Source organism: Fukomys damarensis, unplaced genomic scaffold (assembly GCF_012274545.1).
Source record: "Fukomys damarensis isolate Sample0158 unplaced genomic scaffold, DMR_v1.0_HiC HiC_scaffold_39, whole genome shotgun sequence".
NCBI classification, from domain to species: domain Eukaryota; kingdom Metazoa; phylum Chordata; class Mammalia; order Rodentia; family Bathyergidae; genus Fukomys; species Fukomys damarensis.
The window spans coordinates 96,519,472-96,538,753 of NW_022900951.1; the positions used below are offsets into that span (position 1 = coordinate 96,519,472).

At 41.3% G+C, this 19,282-nt stretch overlaps 1 protein-coding gene and 1 pseudogene across 1 annotated transcript; one reads left to right on the plus strand and one right to left on the minus strand.

The window, feature by feature from the left end:
• Positions 1 to 671: 671 nt before the first annotated feature.
• Positions 672 to 1,848, minus strand: LOC104854500 (annotated as a pseudogene).
• Positions 1,849 to 5,965: 4,117 nt separating this feature from the next.
• LOC104854501 (enhancer of rudimentary homolog) lies at positions 5,966 to 7,987 on the plus strand. Its single transcript, XM_033760502.1, is given in 2 exon segments — positions 5,966 to 5,970; positions 7,645 to 7,987. Coding segments are annotated over 2 exon segments (348 nt in total).
• Positions 7,988 to 19,282: the final 11,295 nt, after the last annotated feature.

Consider the following 19,282-nt stretch of genomic DNA (forward strand, 5'->3'; position numbering starts at 1 on the left):
ATTTTTTTGAATTTTGAGATTTTCCATTTGAAAGTAATCTTAATGTTATTAAATTCACAAATATGCTAATTTAAACACCCAATCCTATTTTATCTAAAACACACATTGCAAACATACAAATTATCTATTCTCTCCACATGTCAGTGCCCATTTGTATCATGGTATGAAATGGGGAGAATAGATTTATTCCCCTTAATCTGCAAGTGAGTAGGTGTTTCTTTACAGTTAACTTTAGCAAAATTCATACAACATAGTAATTAACAATGATCTTCTTTACTTGTTAACTCACAAGGAAACACCTTCAAAACTGCATTTTGTGAAAGTTTCTGTACTAAAGTGTAGAAAGGCTGAACTACACAAATATTGAAAAGTTAAAAATTCCTTAATTTTTTATTCCTGGTACCACTACCACAATTTACAGGGCAATATACCTGATGTAATGAAAAAGAAAAAGACAAATCTACAACAGATAAAAGACCTCAGGAATGTACATCTAATTGGCACTACATTGCATTAATCAATAGCTGCACTTGTTGCAAACTGCGGCTATGACAGTCCTGAAGCAGAAGGGTTTCCTGTTTAAGCTGCTGCAGTAACTTTTCTGACTATGGATCATCGTTCCTTCTGTGGCAGACTTTTACAGTTCTGCTAATGCATTTGGGACAACTGTCTCAAAGTAACCTGCAACTTTCCTGACAACTCCTCACTCTCTCTCCTGCTAAGAACTGTAGCCCTTTTTTGTTGTGTTTTTTAAAACCTACTGCTACCATATCCACCACTTTCACCACAAGAGCCATAACCTCCACCATAGGGACTAGCAGAGCTTCTTCCACCAAACCTGCCCCCCTTCATGGGTCCGCAATTTGATTGCTGTTAACCACTATAATTTCCAAAGTCATTTATAGTTTCTACCACCACCATAGCTACCACCACCAAAATTTCCTCCTTCATTGTAACCATCATATCCTCCTCCACCACCATATCCACCACCTTGGCTTCCATATCCTGGTCCACCACCACCATAGCCTCCTCTACTACTGTAACCAGGACTACCGCCATAGTTCCCACCATCACCTCCTCCATAACTACCTCTGCTACCACCACCTCCACCACCATAGCCTCCTCTTCCACCGAAGTTTCCATCACAGCCAAAATTCTCTCCACCACCTCCAAAGTTTCCTCCACGACCCATGAAATTGCCAGATCCACCTCCATGACCTCTTTGTGATCCAGCAGATTGCATCTCTTGTTTAGAAAGGGCCTTTGTCACTTCACAATTATGCCCATTAATAGTGTGGTATTTCTGAACAACAATTTTATCAACTGTGTCGTGATCATCAAAAGTTACAAAAGCAAATCCTCTCTTTTTCCCACTCTGTCTGTCTTTCATAACTTCTATGGTTTCAATCTTGCCATACTTTTCAAAGTAGTCTCTCAAATTATATTCTTCTGTATCTTCCTTAATACCACGAACAAAGATTTTCTTCATTGGTAGATGGGCAACAGGCTTTACTGAATCCTCTCTGGAAACAGCTCTCTTTGGTTCCACTACACACCTGTCAACTTTGTGTGGTCGAGCACACATTGCTGCATCCACCTCAACGCAAGAGTGAGTCACAAAACTTGGGGATCTCTCATGACCACACAATCTGTGAGTGTGCCCCATTTCTCAAAATGTTCTCTTAAACTATCACCAGTAGTTTCAAAGCTCAGACCACCACTAAACAGCTTCCTCAACTCCTCTGTTTCCTTTGGATCATGCCTCCGATCCCCGTCCCGCCCGGGCTGCAGCAGCGGCAGCGGCTGCAGTTGGGCTGAGGCCGACCTGGGCGTTGGTTTTACCTCCATTTTGAGACCCTATTTTTATTTTATTTCTTGGGGTTCTGGGGATCTAACCCAGAGCCTTGTGCTTGCTAAGGAAGCGCTTTACCACTGAGCTCTACTTCCCAGCCAGAATTTGAGGTGTTTTAAATTTCAAAGGTGAAGAACTGACAGTAGATCTTAGTGAACTCACCAAGGGACTAGCATCACATGAGATCTCTCGGTAGTACTAACCTCACCTTTTCAACAAGGTGTTTCAAATATCATAGTAGGACAACACTTGCAAAGAGTCTGCCACCTTCTTTTCAGACTTCTACTTCAAACACGAATCTACATTTCATTCACTTGGACAAATAGCCTCCCTCTAATGGCACGTGCAAGTACTTTTATAAAAAACTGGTGACATGATTGTATCATTACCTGTCAAAAAGGACCTCAAAAGCTAATCAGTCACAGTATTTTGCTCCTGTAAGAAAGGCATTAAAGGGCCAGGGATTTAGCTCAGTGGCACTGCTGTCTGCCTTGCAAGTTCAAGGTCCTGAGTTCAATCCCCGGTACCCACAAAAAGTCATTAAAATAAAATTGTAATTATTGACTTTGGCACATATTTTTTGTAACTCGATTGGTCAGTATTAAATAACTTTATAAAGTAAGCTCAGTCACCTGGGAGAATATTGACTTGCAGCTAATTCATCCAAGCGGACTCACAGGGAAGTCATGCTACTTAAAATCAGCCGTTCTACAGTGTCAATTTCCAACTGAGGAGTAAGTCAAGGATACAGTTTGGGTTTAAGGGGTGGGTTACTGGTGGAATGAATGCACTTACTCATTGATTTGATAACATTTTAAGGAGCACCTTCTGTGTGCTGAAATTGGGGATACAGCAGTGAACAAGTGATGTTATGCAACTTACAGTCTAGGTGAGAGTGGGGAACAGAAAGATACACAGGTTATTACAGCACAGTGATAAGGAGAAGATGCTCTGGCACCCTTGGGGATGGGAACCTAATTCAGACTCAAGTAATCAAGTAAAGCTTTATGGGTGTAATAATAGATCAGTTGAGGCCTAAATAATAAGAGGAGGCAGTTGGGTCAAACAAGCAAAAGAAAGTATCCCATTATTGACGTGAGGTATAAGAAAGCACTGTAACCAGGCCAGGTGTAGCAGCACATGCCTGTAATCCCAGTACTTTGGGAGGCTGAGGCAGAAGGATCCCAAGTTTGAGCCCAGCCTGTCCAATTCAGCAACTTAACAAGGTCTTTTCTCAAAAAATAAAAAGGGCTGTTGTTCAGTGTGAAGGCCCTGAGTTTAACATCCAGAATGGTCATAAATAAATAAATAAATAAATAATAAACAATGGCAGATGGCATGAGCTAGAGCTAGAGCTGAGGATGAGCACAGATGTATATATGGGGGACAGGGAGGGGTAGATTCCTAAACTAAGACCCTTCAGATCTCCCTGCAAAGACAAGGACAGAGACCTTGAAGAGCTCTCCAAAGTAAGCAAGAGAGAAGTACCTCGCCTCAAGTGCAAATGGGATCTTGTCCATTAATATAAACACTCTTCATCTAAGTTTGCTTTCACATGGTGTGCGCCACTCCACCTCTGTGAAGGGTCCTTATGTGGCCATTGTGGTGCTGGAATAGTATCGAAGTCTTTCTATGACCACACAAGTGACTGGTTAGTACTGTGCTCCGTATTGTGGAACTTGGGGACTTAATGGACATGCTTTTTGACATGGCAACGAGGAGCCAAAGTGCTTCCAGAGAAAGACCTGAGTGTTGCTGCAAGTAACTTGGTGGTCCACCTAGTCCTGGAGGGGTCTTGTGACTTTCTACTCAGGTAAGGCCAGATGTCAAGCTTCTCAGAGTTCATAACAGAATAGCTACAAGCACCTCCTCTTTATTTTGGCTTCCAAAATAAATGCATTAACCCTCAAGAAGCAATCAAGACAAAACACCAATTTTCTAACCCCTTGTCAGAAATTACAGTTTAAATAAACTGCCATGGGGTTCTGATCACAAATCTAGCCAAGACATCTGCCATTTTAGGAAAGTTTGTTTAAAGCAGAGCACTCACATTTTTCCCATTGTCAGCCATGTAATAAAAGGCAGATATGTAGAGACTGCACAAATCGATAATAAAAATGTAGCTTGTTGTCTATTCAACAGCATGTATTGTGGAGGCAGTAATATAAAAGCATCCCCTGAAACACTAATCAACTGTGTTCACTCAAAAGTGCATATTTATAGGCCTAGTGGGTCATTGGTCAATATTGATTGACCCAATATAAGAATAGGACATCGGTATTTCTAACAAAATGAACTGGGACAGCAGCAGCTGTTCAGTCTGTGCCTGTTTCATGCTTATTTCAGAGATAGGCTTGAGAGAGGCTCCAAAGGATGTGCTTTCCACTGCAATGGGAAGACCCTGGCCTTGTCCAGAGCTTGCCCATTCAGCTGGGGAGCTTGGGATAATATTCACCTATAAAGTTCAAGGATGACATAACGTCTTGGTAGATCTAGTCCACTGAGTGGAGAGTTGACAGCACTCATACAGTGTTTGATCACTTAGTCGCAGGCAGGATATACACAAAGAAAATGTCTATACTCTCAAGGCAATCAGAAAAATGTCTTTAAATTTGGATTTTGCCAAATTGTATAACTGACAATGTGCAATAGGAAAAAAGGGGCTAAAGGTGCAGGGGAAGTGGGAAGGGTAGGGGAAAGGAAAGAAGGGAAAAGAAAAAAATATGAGAAAAGGAAAAAATGCAAACAAAGTTTATGTAAATAGGGGAGGGGGGCTGATAGGAGGGCTGGGGAATGAGGAAAAAATGAGAACCAAGACCTGTCATGTAAAGGTACAAGATCAAGATCCCAATGATGAATGTAACTGTACTATATACTTAAAAAGTACCAATAAACTCAATGAAAAAAATTTGGATTTTGTTTGGTTATGAAAGTAAAGAATTGTTTATGCTCATCAAATCCTATGGATGAGATGTATTGCATGATATGTGAGTTATACCTCTTTTGAGTGGGGAGGGTACTGGGGATCAAACTTGGGTTCTTGTGCTTGTGAGGCAGGCGGCGAAACCACTAAGCTACATTCCTAGTCCTGTGAGTTATATCTCAATAAAGCAATGACGTTAAAAGAAAGAAACCAGTTGGATATTGTGGCAATAGCCTATAATCCCAGCATTCTGGGAGCCTGAGGCAAGAGAATCGCATGTTCAAGCTCAGCCTGGGCAACTTCTTCACTTACTGAAATGCTGTCTTAAATTAAAAATAAAAAAGGTCTGGGGATATAGTTCAGTATGAAGGCCCTGGGTTCAATCCCCACTATTGGTAAAAAAGAAAAGGAGAGAGTGGAGGGGAGGGGAGAGGAGAAGGGACAAAACAAGACAAGATCTATGAACTTTAGCTGGGCTCTCTGCACCCTATTAAGGCTGCTACTTGAAAGGCAGGACACTCAACCATGCCCCACCTCTGCCAAACATGGCCTGAGTCTGGAAGACTGACTCTGACCCTGCTGATACTGCTCTAGTCTTTTTGACTTGCGGGTTCCTGGCTCCGCATGTTTAGCCTCTTTCCTCTGGCCCTGGGCTCTCAGGACCCTATGATCTAAGCCCGCCTCTACACACCTCCCCATGCATCCAGGGAAGGGAATCCTCACACAAATGTATCTTGCTTTCCACCAAATACAATGCAGCATTCTTCAAAAATCTATGAATGCAATGAACCCAAGATAGCTCAGCAATGTAAAATGAGAGGTTTCTAGTCACCATCTGTCCAATCCACATGTCCAGGTGGAGTCTGCATATTTTGAGCAAGTCAACAGAGCTTTTGCTTGTCCCCTGCAGTTTTGAATTCAATATATTCAGATGTGTTGTCACATCCATAATACAGACTTGTGCATCGCGGGAGGTCCAACAAAATAGATTTGGGGACTCTTATTAAAAAAAAAGTCCTTGATTGGCAACAGCGAATTCAGTGTAGCTCTATTCCTGACATCAGTGTCTTCCAAATAGCTCATAAACTGGTCATGGTTAAGGCAGAGTGCAGAGAAAATGCATTAATCATCATTGCTTTCTCCACGACATCATGTGGTAAATCAGACTTGTGAAGTTCACAGCACGAGGCATGAGGTGATGACAGCTGGGCCCACCAAATTTCTCTTGGTTGGAATACATTGTTTAACTCTTGTTTGCCTTTCAATGCAGACACGCCAAGCACAGTAAGTGAACTTTTTCCTTGTTTAAAAGTTTGAAGTCCTTACATTGAGCTGATTGGAAACAACCAACTCGTGTGCATGGGTTGCATTACAAATCAGGAACTCAAGCCGGACCCCTTCAATTTAAAACTTAGGTCTCTTGCTCGCTACGTAATATTGGGCAAAGTATTTAACCACTTTGTGCCTCAGTTTCCTTCCCTGTAGAATTCAGATCACGATAAGAGTACCTATGTCATAGAGTTCTCATGAGAGTTAAATGTGTCAAAATTTGTAAAATGCTTAGAACAGTACTGGCACATAGTAGGAGCAATGTTAATTATCAAGTAACTTAGCTCTCAATAAGTTACTGTTAAGCACCAAATGCTTCTGTCTCCCCTAAATTCATATGTTGAAACCTCCCTTTATCAAGCCGCTGTCAGAACTAGTTGATTTTGATTCTCTCTACAATATCTAAAGTCCAAACGTGTGTTTGATAGAGCTATGACCAGTGTACGCAAACTGTTCTGCTTTTTCACAATAGTATCACAAACCCACTGATTTGTGGATCCGTGGAAACTAGACACTTGTCTGTCTGTTGTTTTGTTTGTTTATTCAATAAAACTTGACGCTTCCCTCTTTGCTCAACCCTGTGACAGGTGCTGAAGAAATAGGGATGGTCCAGATCTGTTCCTTCCCTCAGGGAGCTCCCAGGGTGATGGGGGAGACAGCCAAATTTCTAATTCTTTTTTAGGGGAGAAATGCTGCGCAGAAAGCACAGACATGGGTTCCGAAAGAGTTCGTAGCCCTTGAGGAATGAGTGAGAGTTAGCTGGCAGAGGAGAAATTTAGATTAGAGGTAGAGTGGGCAAATGTAAAGCATGTACAAAGACCAGAAGGAAGAAAACCATCAATGTGTTCAAAGAACTGTAAGATACTAGGTGTGGCGGGAAGGCAGAGTTTGAGGGGACTAGAGATTGCCAGTAGCCAGATCGCTGTCTTGAGTGGCCATATTGAAGAGGCTTCTCTAACCTATGACAGATGAGAATCTAACACATCCAAACGTGGAAGGATATGGATGTTAACACATCTCTGTGTGTGCCTAACAACCCCCAAAAGGGACAGAATGAATAAAGAAAAGATTGTACAAAGGGAATGAAAGGCCCGGACGAGACTATAAACTAAGTGAACCTAACAGACATCTACGTAACTCTCCATCTAACAGCAGAGGAAGGCACATTTTTCTCAAGTGCCCTGACAGAAAATGAAACAGACCTCAACAAATATAAAAGGAGTGGAATCATGCAAAGTATGTACTCCAACTCCAATGGAGTGAAATTAGAAATGAATAAGAGAAACTTATGAGAAACTCACAAATATATAGAAATAGAACAACATACTTTCACACTTGCAATGGACCAAAGCAAGAAAACCATGAGATAAATTAGAAAAAGTATTATGACGAATGAAAATGATGACGTATTAGACCAAAATTTAGGAATGAAGCTAAAGCAGTGTCTAGAGGGAAACTTGTAGCCATAAATACCTAGATTAATCCGGAAAAAAAGAAAGATCTCAAGTCAAGAACTTAAACATCACTGTGAGGCTTGTAGAGTTGGCAATGGCTGCAGCAGAGAGTTTGGCGCAACGTCTCACACTATTTTGCTAGCACAACCTACCAAGAGGCCAGAAGATGGAGCTTATGCTAACTGTGAATCTGTTCATGAATGCATGGAATGTGCTGAAGAACATCTGAACAGAATGAACCCCAGCAGCCCCTCTATCACATATGATATCGATCAGTTGTTTGATTTTATTGATGGTCTGGCAGGCCTCAGTTGCCTTGTTCACTGAGCTGATACTCAGGCATATTAGCCTTGTAACAAAGACTGGATCAAAGAGAAGATCGACGTGGTCCTTTCCCAGGCCCAACATGCTGGAAAATCATTGAGTTAGAAGCATTGAGGGGCTGGAGCTGTACTTGGAACATAGGTGTGTAGAGCGTGTGTAGAGCGTGGGAGTTTTATACGAAAGTAATCCTGTTTCCATTTTGTTACACTCTGGCCAGGGTTGAATGTATTAGATGAAATGTGACATGTGAGGATCTTTTCAATCTGAAACCTCATTGCCCCCCACTTTTTTCTTTTTTACTTAAACATTTTTATAATGGTTCAGATGCAAGTTGGTTTTTGTCAATGTTGGTTCCAACCCTTCAGATTGTTCATATCTGCTTTATAACATTTACTGTACTAATCTTTTGAAGATGGGATGGGGGATGATGACATAGTTTATTTATGTCCTTAAGAAAAAGTCTTAGAAATAAACTTAAACATCCAACTTAAGAAACTGGAAAAGGGCCAGGGATTTAGCTCAGTGGTTCCATTGCCTGCCTCGCAAGTGCAAGGTCAGGAGTTCAATCCCCAGTACCAAAAAAATAAAAAGAAAAACAAAAAAACCTGTAAAAAAATAGACCAGGGATGTAGCTTAGCAGCACAGCACCTGTCTGGCAAATGTGAGGCCCTGAGTTCAATTCCCAGTGAGAGACAGAGAGAGAGAGAGAGAGAGAGAGAGAGAGAGAGAGAGAGACTGGAAAAAGAACAGCAAACTAAACCCAAACCACCCAAGGAAAGATGAATAAAGATCAGAGTACAAATTAATGAGATAGCAGAAAATAATGGAGAGAATCAAAGAAACTAAAAAGTGATATTTTTTTTAAAAAATCAAAACTGACATTTAGCTAGAAAAAGGAAAAAGCACTCAAATTACTAAAGAGAGGAAATTATTGCTAACTGTATAGAAATCAAACTAAACCCAAACCACCCAAGGAAAGATGAATAAAGATCAGAGTACAAATTAATGAGATAGCAGAAAATAATGGAGAGAATCAAAGAAACTAAAAAGTGATTCTTTTTTTAAAAAATCAAAACTGACATTTAGCTAGAAAAAGGAAAAAGCACTCAAATTACTAAAGAGAGGAAATTATTGCTAACTGTATAGAAATAGGAAAGATGATAAAGAAATACTAACTGGGTGTAGTGCTAAAGGCCTGTAATCTCAGCACTCTGGGAGGCTGAAGCAGAAGGATAGAAAGTTTGAGCCTAGCCTGGGCAATTTTGTAACCTAGTGAGACTCTGTCTCAAACAAACAAACAAACAAACAAAACAAAACAAAAACCACTGGGGATGTAGCTCATTGTGAAGGCCCTAGATTTAATCCTTAGTGCCAAATAAATAAATGCAATGCAACTGATGAAATGGAAAAACTCCTATTAAGATACAAACTATAGGGCCGGGGATTTAGCTCAGAGGTTCGGTGGCTTTCCTCACAAGTGCAAGGACCTGAGTTCGATCGCCGGTACCACACACACACACACACACACACACACACACACACAAAAAGAAAGAAATGAAAAAATATAATTCAATGGGAGAAAAATGGTCTTTCTAACAATGCTGGGACAACCAGATATCCACATGGAAAGAAAAATTGAACCCCTAGCATAGCATATGTAAAGAATTAAAGTGAATCAAAGAGGGCTAGGGATTTAGCTCAGTGGTTCCGCCACCTGCCTAACAAGCACAAGGACCACCATTCAATCCCCGGTACCAAAAATAAAATAAAATAAAGAGAGCCACTGGTGTGAAAAACTATAATAGTACATAAGATCCTAATGATATAATTAACCATGTGAAACAGGAAGAAAGGGGCTAAAGGTGTAGGGAAAGTGGGAAGGGTAGGGGAAACCTAATAATGGAAAATAAGAAAATATGAGAAAATGAAGAAAATGGAAATGAAGTGTTTGTAAAGGGGAGGGGAGGAGGGGTGAACGGAGAGCAGGGACAAGGGGAAAAAATGAGAACTAAGACCTGTCATCTAATGGTACAAGATCCCAATAATGAATGCAACTGTACTGTATACCTAAAATGTACTGATCAACTCAATGAGAAAAAAAAAGTGAATCAAAGAAATATGAAAATTAAAATTATAAAACTCTTAGAAGAAAATGAATAAATGTTTATGACCATGTATTAGGCAATAGATTCTTTTTTTTGTTTGTTTGTTTCAGGGGATGGACCTTGCACTTGCAAGGCAAGTGGCGGCACTACTGAACTAAATCCCCAGGCCCAGGCAATAGATTCTTACATAGAACACAAAAGCAAGCAGAAAAGATAGATAAATTAGGCTTCATCAATATTTAAATTTTTTGTGCTTTACAGGACACCAACAGGAAAGTGAAGATATGGCACAGAATGGGAGAAACATTCACAAATTATATATCAAATAAGAGCCTTTTAACTAAAATATGCCAATAATTATTACAGATTAAAGGGCCAAATAACTCAATGTTTAAAATGAGTAAAAAATCTGAAAAGACACATCTTCAAGTCAGATGGGCAGGTGGCCAATAAACTTATTACAAGATGTTTAATACCATTAAATATTTTCCCATCTGGGAAATGCGAATCAAAACCACGAGGTACAACTTCACATCTAAACAGAAGACTAGAATAAAAAAGACACATAATAACAAGTGCTGGAGATGATGTAGGGAAAAATATAACTCCCAACCTGTGAGATGTGAGATATGCCAAGTTTGTGTCCCCTGAAATCAAGGAAAGAATTCCAAAGGACAAAGGAGGTTAAGAGTAGGAAAGGCTTATTGGGGAATAAGAAAAGCTCCTGAGAGACAAGAGGGTCCCTCCCAGAAGTGAGTTGCCACCAAGACCCTTTGTCAAGGGTAATTTATACAGCAAAGTCACAGTGTGGTTTACAACGTAGGTCAAACTACAATCAACCTACAGGATTAAAAGTATAGATGCCTTGCTAATAGTGATCCAATAGGGAAGTGGGTTACATAGCAAGAGTACACAGGAAAAAAAAAGGCATTTCTGGATGCTCTGCTCACCCACCTGAGTGACTGATGCCTATCTGGACTTTACTGGACCAGGTGATACCAAGTATAATATAATCTCAAGTTATTGTTTATCCCTCAGGGAGACATGTAGGCCTGGTCATTCCATCTTTATCTTGAGGCCCTACCTTCCTGAGATGTGCCTCCAGTCACAATTCTGTTGTCTTTATTTTTCTGCTGACTTCTTTGATGGCCCAGATCCTCTCTGACTGTATATTCATGTCTATCTAACTTAACAGCCTATATTTTTATTTTTATTTTTTGTTTTTTTGAGACAGGGTCTCACTATGTAGTTCAGACTGACTTGGAACTCACTATGTAGCCCAGGCTGGTCTCGAACTCACAGCGATCCTCCTGCCTCAACCTCCCGAGTGCTGGGATTACAGGCATGTGCCACCACACGCGGCTTAACTGCCTATAATAGTAAGAATAGGGAGACACTGGGACACTCATTCATAGCTGGTCCTAAGGTCTAATAGTGCAGCCATTTAGGAAAACAGTTCCCCAGCTGCTCAAAGGTTAAACATATGACTCAGCATTTTCACTCCTACACGTTTACCCAAGAGAAATGGAAACATAGATCTATACAAAAACTTGAACAATTTGGGCATGTTGGCGTGTGCCTGTTATCCCAGCTTCTCAGATGGCTGAGGCAGGAAGATTCCAAGTTCAAAGCCAGTCTGGGCAACTTAGTGAAACTGTCTCAAAAAAAAAAAAAACTTTTTTTTAAATGGCTCTGAACTCTTGAAGACATTGAAGAGATTTCAGGAACAAAGCTTCAGTTGCACATGAACTAGCACAATCAACAAGTGAGATCTCTTCTTATTAAAAAGATTCTGCAAAGCAAGAGAAATTACCAACATTGTGCAGAGACAACTCACAATGTGGGAAGAAATTATTACCAGCTGTTTCTCAGATAAAGGTCTACTATCTAGAATAGATAAAGAACTTTTAAAAATCAGACCTCCCAAATTTAAAGACTCAGTCCGAGAATGGGCATCTGAAATGAACACATTTCTCAGGCAAAGAATTAGAAATAGCAAATAAACATGAAAAAATGTTCAATGTCACTGGTCATTCCAGAAATTCAAATGAAAACAACCCTGAGATTCCACCTCACCCCAGAAAGAATGGCTGCTATCAAGAAATCAACCAGTAACAGATGCTGGCTGCTGGCTGAGCTGTGGGGAAAGGGGAACCCTGCTCCACTACTGGTGGGACTGTAGACTGGTGCAACCACTGTGGAAATCAGTATGGAGATAACACAAAGAACTAGAATTAGAGATCCCATTTGACCCAGGTATCCCTCTGCTGGGTATCTTTCCAAAAGAATTAAAAGAATCATACAAGGGCCGGGGATTTAGCTCAGTGTTTCTGCCACCTGCTTCACAAGCACAAGGACCCAAGTTTGATCCCTGGTACCCCCTCAAAAAACAAAAAACAAAAAAAGAAGAATCATTCGACAGCAATATATGTGCACACATAGCGGCAGTTTGTAATAGCTAAAACTTGGAAACAGCCCATTTGCTCATCAACTGGAGACAGGATAAAGAAGATGTGGTTTTTCTAAAAAAATAGAGTGCTACTCAGTCATAAAGAATGAGAAACTGAGACATTTATAGCTAAATGGATGCACATTGAGGCAATACTCTTAAGTGAAATAAAAAGGACACACGTGTGAATACCACATAGTTTCTCTGGTGTGAGAAACTGAAAGTGTAAATAAGGATGAAAAGGTATAATAGGTAATGTGAAATAGGAAGAAAAGGTCCAAATGGGAAAGGGAAGTGGAAGAGGTAGAGGAAAGGAAAGAAGGGAATGGAATTAATATGAGAAAAGGAAAAAATGGAAACAAAGTCTGTAAATAGGGAGGGGTGGAGGGGTAGAAGGGAAGGCAGGGGAATGGGGAAAAATGAGAACCAAAATAGATTATGTAAAGGCACAAATTTCCCATGATGAATGTCATTATATTGTATATCTAAAATATGCCAATAAAATAAAATTGTTTTTAATTTTAAAAGGGGGGCTCTGAGTATAGCTCAGTGGTGAAATGTTGCCTAGCATGTGTGAGGCTCTGGGTACAATGCCCAGGACAAAAAGAATCAACAGAAGAAATCTAGCTGGGTGTGGTGGCGTACGCCTGTAATCCCAGCCCTCAGGAGGCTGAGGCAGGAGGATCACTGTGAGTTCGAGACCAGCCTGGGCTACACAGTGAGTTCCAGGGCAGTCTCAACTACACAGTGAGACTCTGTCTCAAAAAAAAAACAAAACAACTTTGTACATGAATGCTTACAGCAATAACTGAAAGACAGAAACAGGCACATCCGTGGGTGAATAAAGCCTGGTGCATCCATATAATATAATATTCTTCTGCAAAATGACTGAATTTCTGACACACGCTATCCATGGATGAACCTCCAAAGCATGACGGTAAGAGGTAGAAGTTAATAGAAAAACATGCTGTACGATTCTAATTTTATGAAACATCTAGAGAAATGTATAGAGACAGGAAGCAGAGGAACTACTAGTTATTCATTATTCATTACTAATTATAGCCAAGGGCTGGCAGGAATGGAAGGGGATGGGGAAGGGTGCTAGTGGACATGGCTTTCTTTTTGAGGTGATGAAAATGTACTGAACTTTGATAGTTGTAAAAGTTTCACAGATCTGTGAACTACTAAAAGCTTTTGAGTTGTTTATATTTTAAAAGGTCAGTTGTATGGCATGCAAAGTATAGCTCAAGAAAGGAGTTATTTAAAAAATATCTCTCTGTTGGTGGTTGCAGAAAAGAAACTGGAGAAGGCGAGACCAGCAACCACAGAAGTGACTTGTGCATAGTCCAGACAGCAGGACAGCCTGCCTTGGACCAGGATTTATGGAAAAGTTCCAAATGGAGATAGGCCAAGACTCGGTGACAATTACTCTTTGGGCTTGACTCCTGATTCCATAGCACCTGCCTCGATACCCCTAGATCCTGTGTCTGTATGCTGGTGACCATCTACAAGACCACCACACTGGTCCAAGGTCCCATCTCCTCTTTTCAACTACTGGCCCTCTTGGTTGCTTTCCCTGCATCCACTCAAATTCCTTCCCAATTTGTTCTCTACACTGGAGCCACAGAGATCTTTTCATACTTCAAGTCTGGTCATGACCTCCCCTTGCTTGAATTCCTTCAATGATGTCCTTGAGCTCTTACGAAAAGATCAAACTCCTTAACCCACTTGACCAGCCCTGAATGTCCTGGCCCTTGCCTATCTCTCTGAACTCTCCCCCACTCTCTGACATCTGAGTACACTGGACTGTTTTCAGGCGCCTCACTGTGCTCCCTCCTCCTACCACAGGGTCTTTGCACATGCTGCTCCCCTACAGAACACTCTCTTCCCAGCCTCACTTGACTGCGCTGAATCCCTTCTGTTATTAGCTTAGTCACCACTTCCTCCTGGAAACCTTCCTTGATGGCCCAAGTTCTCCTATTTGATGCTCAGAGCTCTCTGAAATTCTCCTGCATGGTCCTTGTCACAGTTGCAGTTTCATCTTCATGTATGGTGTCATTTTATTATCATCTGTTTCTTTCATTACATTTCAAGTGACATGAGATCAACTTCGCTAGCCATTTTGCTTCACCATTGTATCCCTGATGCCTACTCCAGTGTTTGGCATACAAAAGGCTCAGAGTTATATTTGTTAAATAAACGAATAAATCTCAGGAACAATTTTAAATGCTAATTAAAGCAACAATGACCTATCATTGTGCCCACAGATTGGCAAAGAGTGAAAATACCCAGTATGGGCAAGGACTGAAGAAAATGGGCACCCTCATTCTGCAAGTGGTGGGTGGAGACTGATATTTCCTTTGTGGAGGCCAAATGGACCTTCAAATGTTTACACTGTTTGCTCCCACAGTTCTACCCGTGGAAATTTATTACAAGAAAATGGTTGCTCATGTGCATAATGGTAGACACAGGAGGATATTTATTGAAGCTCTATCTGTAATAGGAGAATGTTGGAAGCAACCTCAATGTTCAACAATAAGATTACTTAAATAGATCACAGTGCATTCATATAATAGACTACTGTGTGACCTTTAGAAAAGATAAATTTAAACCATATTATTGGTATAATGCTTATTATATCATCTTGAGTTTAAAATAGTTACTAATGGGCCGGGTTTTAGATCAGTGGTTCCGCCACCTGCCTCGCAAGCGCAAGGTCCTGAGTTTGATCCCAGGTACCAAAAAAACAAACAAATAAATAAATAAAACAGTGACTAAAAAGTATGATGATAAGATCTTAGTTTCTCTATTTGAACGGTATGTCATATAGATATCTGAATGCTTTGTAAAAAGAAAAAAAAAAGGAATGCAGGTGACATGGCAGCATAAGCCTGTAATCCCAGCACCCTAAAAGGCTGAGGCAGGAGAATTGCAAGTTCAAGCCTAGTCTGGGCAACTTAGTGACCATCGTGTTTCAAAATAGAGAATTTCAAAGGGGCTGGGGTTGGGGCTGGGGTTGTACCTCAATACGAATGTCCTGGGAGAGAGGAAGGGTGTACATACAAGGATAAATAAGATATTATTTTCTATAAATTGCTTCTGGAATCTTTCACATTTTACTCTATATAATTCTATATTGTATTAACATACTTTATGAGAATACATTCATGTATCACTTACATAATTGAAGAAGTTTTAAACAACATAGAAAAATAAGGATAGACTACCAAAGGTAAATATGCATATGACCTTATGTATGTGCTATAGATAAACAGACTCATAAAAAAAATCTGAACTAATACAAAATCCCAGCAGTAGATTTCTGGATTGTAGGATTACAGGTGAATTTTGTTCTCCCTTTTTTTCATTTCTTTCTTTCCTTTTTTCCAGGTACTAGGGATTGAACTCTGGACCTTGCGCTTGTGAGGCAGGTACAGTGCCACTGAGCTAAATCTCTAGCCCTGTGCTCCCTTTTTGCTTGTTTACATTTTCTATAATTAGTACATGCTACTTTTGTAGTGAGAGAACATAATCAAATGTATTTCATTTTGAAAAAACACTACAATGTGAAATAAAGGTCGAGGGAGAAGGAGTACTCGTGCTGGCTGGCCAGTCAGTCAGGTCCTGGAAGGCAGGTCCAAAGGGGTGGAGGTATCATCAGGGGGTTGTTCAGTGACCACAAAACCAGAGCAAAGGATTTCACTGGATGGCTCCCATGCTTGAAGAGAGCAGGCAGTGAGAGCCCGATACATGGCCTGCACTGCAGTGATAAACTGTTTGCTTAGAGTGCAGCCTTTATTTATTTGCATTACTGGGGGTTGAACCCAGGGCTTCAATATTTTAACCAAGCGCTGCACCACCTTGCTACTCCGCCAGCCCAAATACAGCCTCTCAAAGTGCCCAATACGCCTAGTGCACCAAGAAGCCACCCCAAGACAGCTTGATGGTGTTGCCCTGGGCCTTCCTTGCTGTGTACAACATACCCTCTCCTGGCTGCATCTCTGGCTAACAATACACGCTCTGCTTCTCTGCAACCCACTTACCCATCCATCTACGGTCTGGTGTCTGACCCCTGGTTTAGCGTTTGCCTTCGGTCTACCTGAGGCTTAATCTGTAGCCTTTCCCTGGTGAATTTTAGTTTGAACTTGCTCCTTAACTAGTCTTGCTAAGTTTCTCTAGCTGTAGAATCCCCCTCTCCTTGTCCTGCTTGTCTCCTGCCTCTCCTTGCCCCGCTCCTGGGGTGGGGATTCAGATACACTCTGGCCAAGGCTAATTTCAGACATTTCAATGAGCTAAGTGAGGCCCTCTGACTCGATTGCACTGGGTGGGCCCTGTCAACTCTTCTTCTCTTGATTTCCTGTGTCTCCAGGTCTCTTGTTGACTACATCCGTAAGACAGACAAATTCTTTTTGTAGGAAGTGGGGTTTCTTTGTTTTGTTTTGTTTTTCCTGGTACCAGGGATAGAGCTTGGGTCCATGCACTTGCAAAGCAGGCACCAGAAGCACTGAGCTACATTCCCAGGGACAAATTCTTTTTCTAGTTTATAACTTCCAGTTTAGGTATGATCAATTTCTTATTCTTTCTGCTTTGGTCCTGGGAACTATTTTTTTTCCTCAAGTATTTTGATCTTATCCATCATATGTTAGTCTTGTTACTGTGAGGGAGGATTGCCCTGCAATCCAAATTAATACTAATAATCAATCAACTGAAGCCACTGCACAAACAATTTTATTTTGTTTTATTTTGATTTGTTGGGTTTTTAAGATAGAGTCTTGCTATATATAAGCCCAAGCTGGCCTTGAATTTGTTATGGAGCCTAGGCTGACCTTGAACCCGTCATCTTCCTGCCTCAGCCTCCCAAGCACTAGTATTACAGGCATGAACCACTACACCTGACTTACTAATCTATTCTTATAAGAAAGGGGAAAAATGAAGCAAAAACTTCTTTTTGTTAGCCCCATCTCCAAACCTAATTCTTCCCTAGAGGTAACTGCTATATAGCAAATATCTTCCTAAAACACTTTTTCCTATATGTATATTTGTGTGCACACTGGAGTGAGCTCAAAGATATGTTGTCAAATGACAAAAACATAGCAACTCAGTATAGTCTGGCACTGCATGTGATTTTATGGAAAACCCTTATTTCTTACGAATGTTCTATGCCCCGAGTGACACCCTTATGATATTGAGTCTTTCCATTCATGCTCAGAATGTGTTTCTCCACCTAGCCAGGTCCTCTTTTATGCCTCTCCATAACAGCACAAATATTCACCCTGCTTAACACCATATCCTGTAAATACCTGGCACACATTAAAGGTTTGTCAATGATTATTGGATAAGGATATACTTGAAACTGGAGATCAAGGAGGCAGAGTCCACCTTATGCCAAAGAAGGCCCGATTTGGGGCAAATTTCTATTTGACATTTTGGCGTTTCCCTTCTAAACCCTCGCCCTCAACACAGTGTCCCACCTATATTCACGTTTCCTTGTGTGCAACCCCCAAGCCGAGGGCAGAAGCAAGCAGCTGGGTATGCTAAATAAACACATGGCCGTAGATTTCAAGCACCTGTGCAGATCTGGGATCAGCAACTTTCTAGTGATGAGTCCACTTGAGAACCGCTTTCTGGGGAGCTGTCACTAAGCCTTATGGGCTCATTCTGCTGGGAGGGTGACTGCCTGAGAGCCTATCTGGACGAGGGCCTGCGGAGCATGATGGTCACTCTTCAGGTGTCTGCTTGTACTGGAGCTGTCCCTTCCCTTCCCTGGGATGGCTCCTGTCCATCGCAAGGAGGGGCCTTGCATTCACTTCCTAGGGCTTCGGCAGCAGAGTATCGCCAGCTGGTTGACTGAAAACAACAGAAATTTATTGTATCGCAGTTCTAGAGGCTTAAAAGCCCAAAACCAAGGTGACAACAGGGTTGTGCTCCCCCTGAAATCTTTCCTTGTCTCCTGCCAGCTTCTGGTGCTTCCTGGAAACCTCTGGCACTCTTTGGCTTATAGATGCATTGCTCCTCCATCCTCACATGGCCATCTTCCCCCTCTGTGTCTTCTCATCATTTTACCTCTGTGCATGTCTCTCTCTGTGTCCAAGTTTCTCTTTTTGTGACACTGGTCGTATTGGATGAGGACTGTGTTAGTTCACTTTTCGTGACCGCTACAAAATACCCCCCAAAAGAATCAACTGAAAGGAGGAAAGGTTTACTTTGGCTCACAGTTTTGAGGGTTTCAGTCCATGATTACCCAGTTCCACTGCCTTTAGGCCTGAGGCAAGGCAGAAACATCGTGGCAAAAGGGCATGGTGAGCCAGAGACAAGATATAGTCTTTGAGGGTATGTCTCTAAAGACCTACTGCCTCCGACTAGGCCTCAACCCCTGAGTTTCCACTACTTCCCAACAGCCCATTAGATTTTCATCACTGAGGAGGCTACAACTTTCATGGTCAAAGCATCTTTCAAAAGCATCACATCTAAATACAGATGCATTTCAACATATGAGCCTTTGAGGAACATTTAATGTCCAAATCATAACAAAGGTCCACCTTACTGACTTCGTTTTAACTCGATTACCTCTGTAAAGATCCTGCCATATGAAGCATTGGAGGTTAGAACCTCGGATCTTTTTTTTTCAGGGGGGGCAAAGTTCAACTCATAGCAGGCCCCTAGACCACAGTTAGATTGCTGGGCTTCATCTTGCTCTCCTTCCCCCTTCTCTCCACCATGGCTCACGGGACTAGAGGTAGACACAGGTGTCAGTGCCCGAGATGAGTCAATCCAGCTTCTGCTGCCAGGAATTTGATCTGGAACCGTATCATGCGGACAGAGAATAGAGGAGAGCTGTGTTTCACT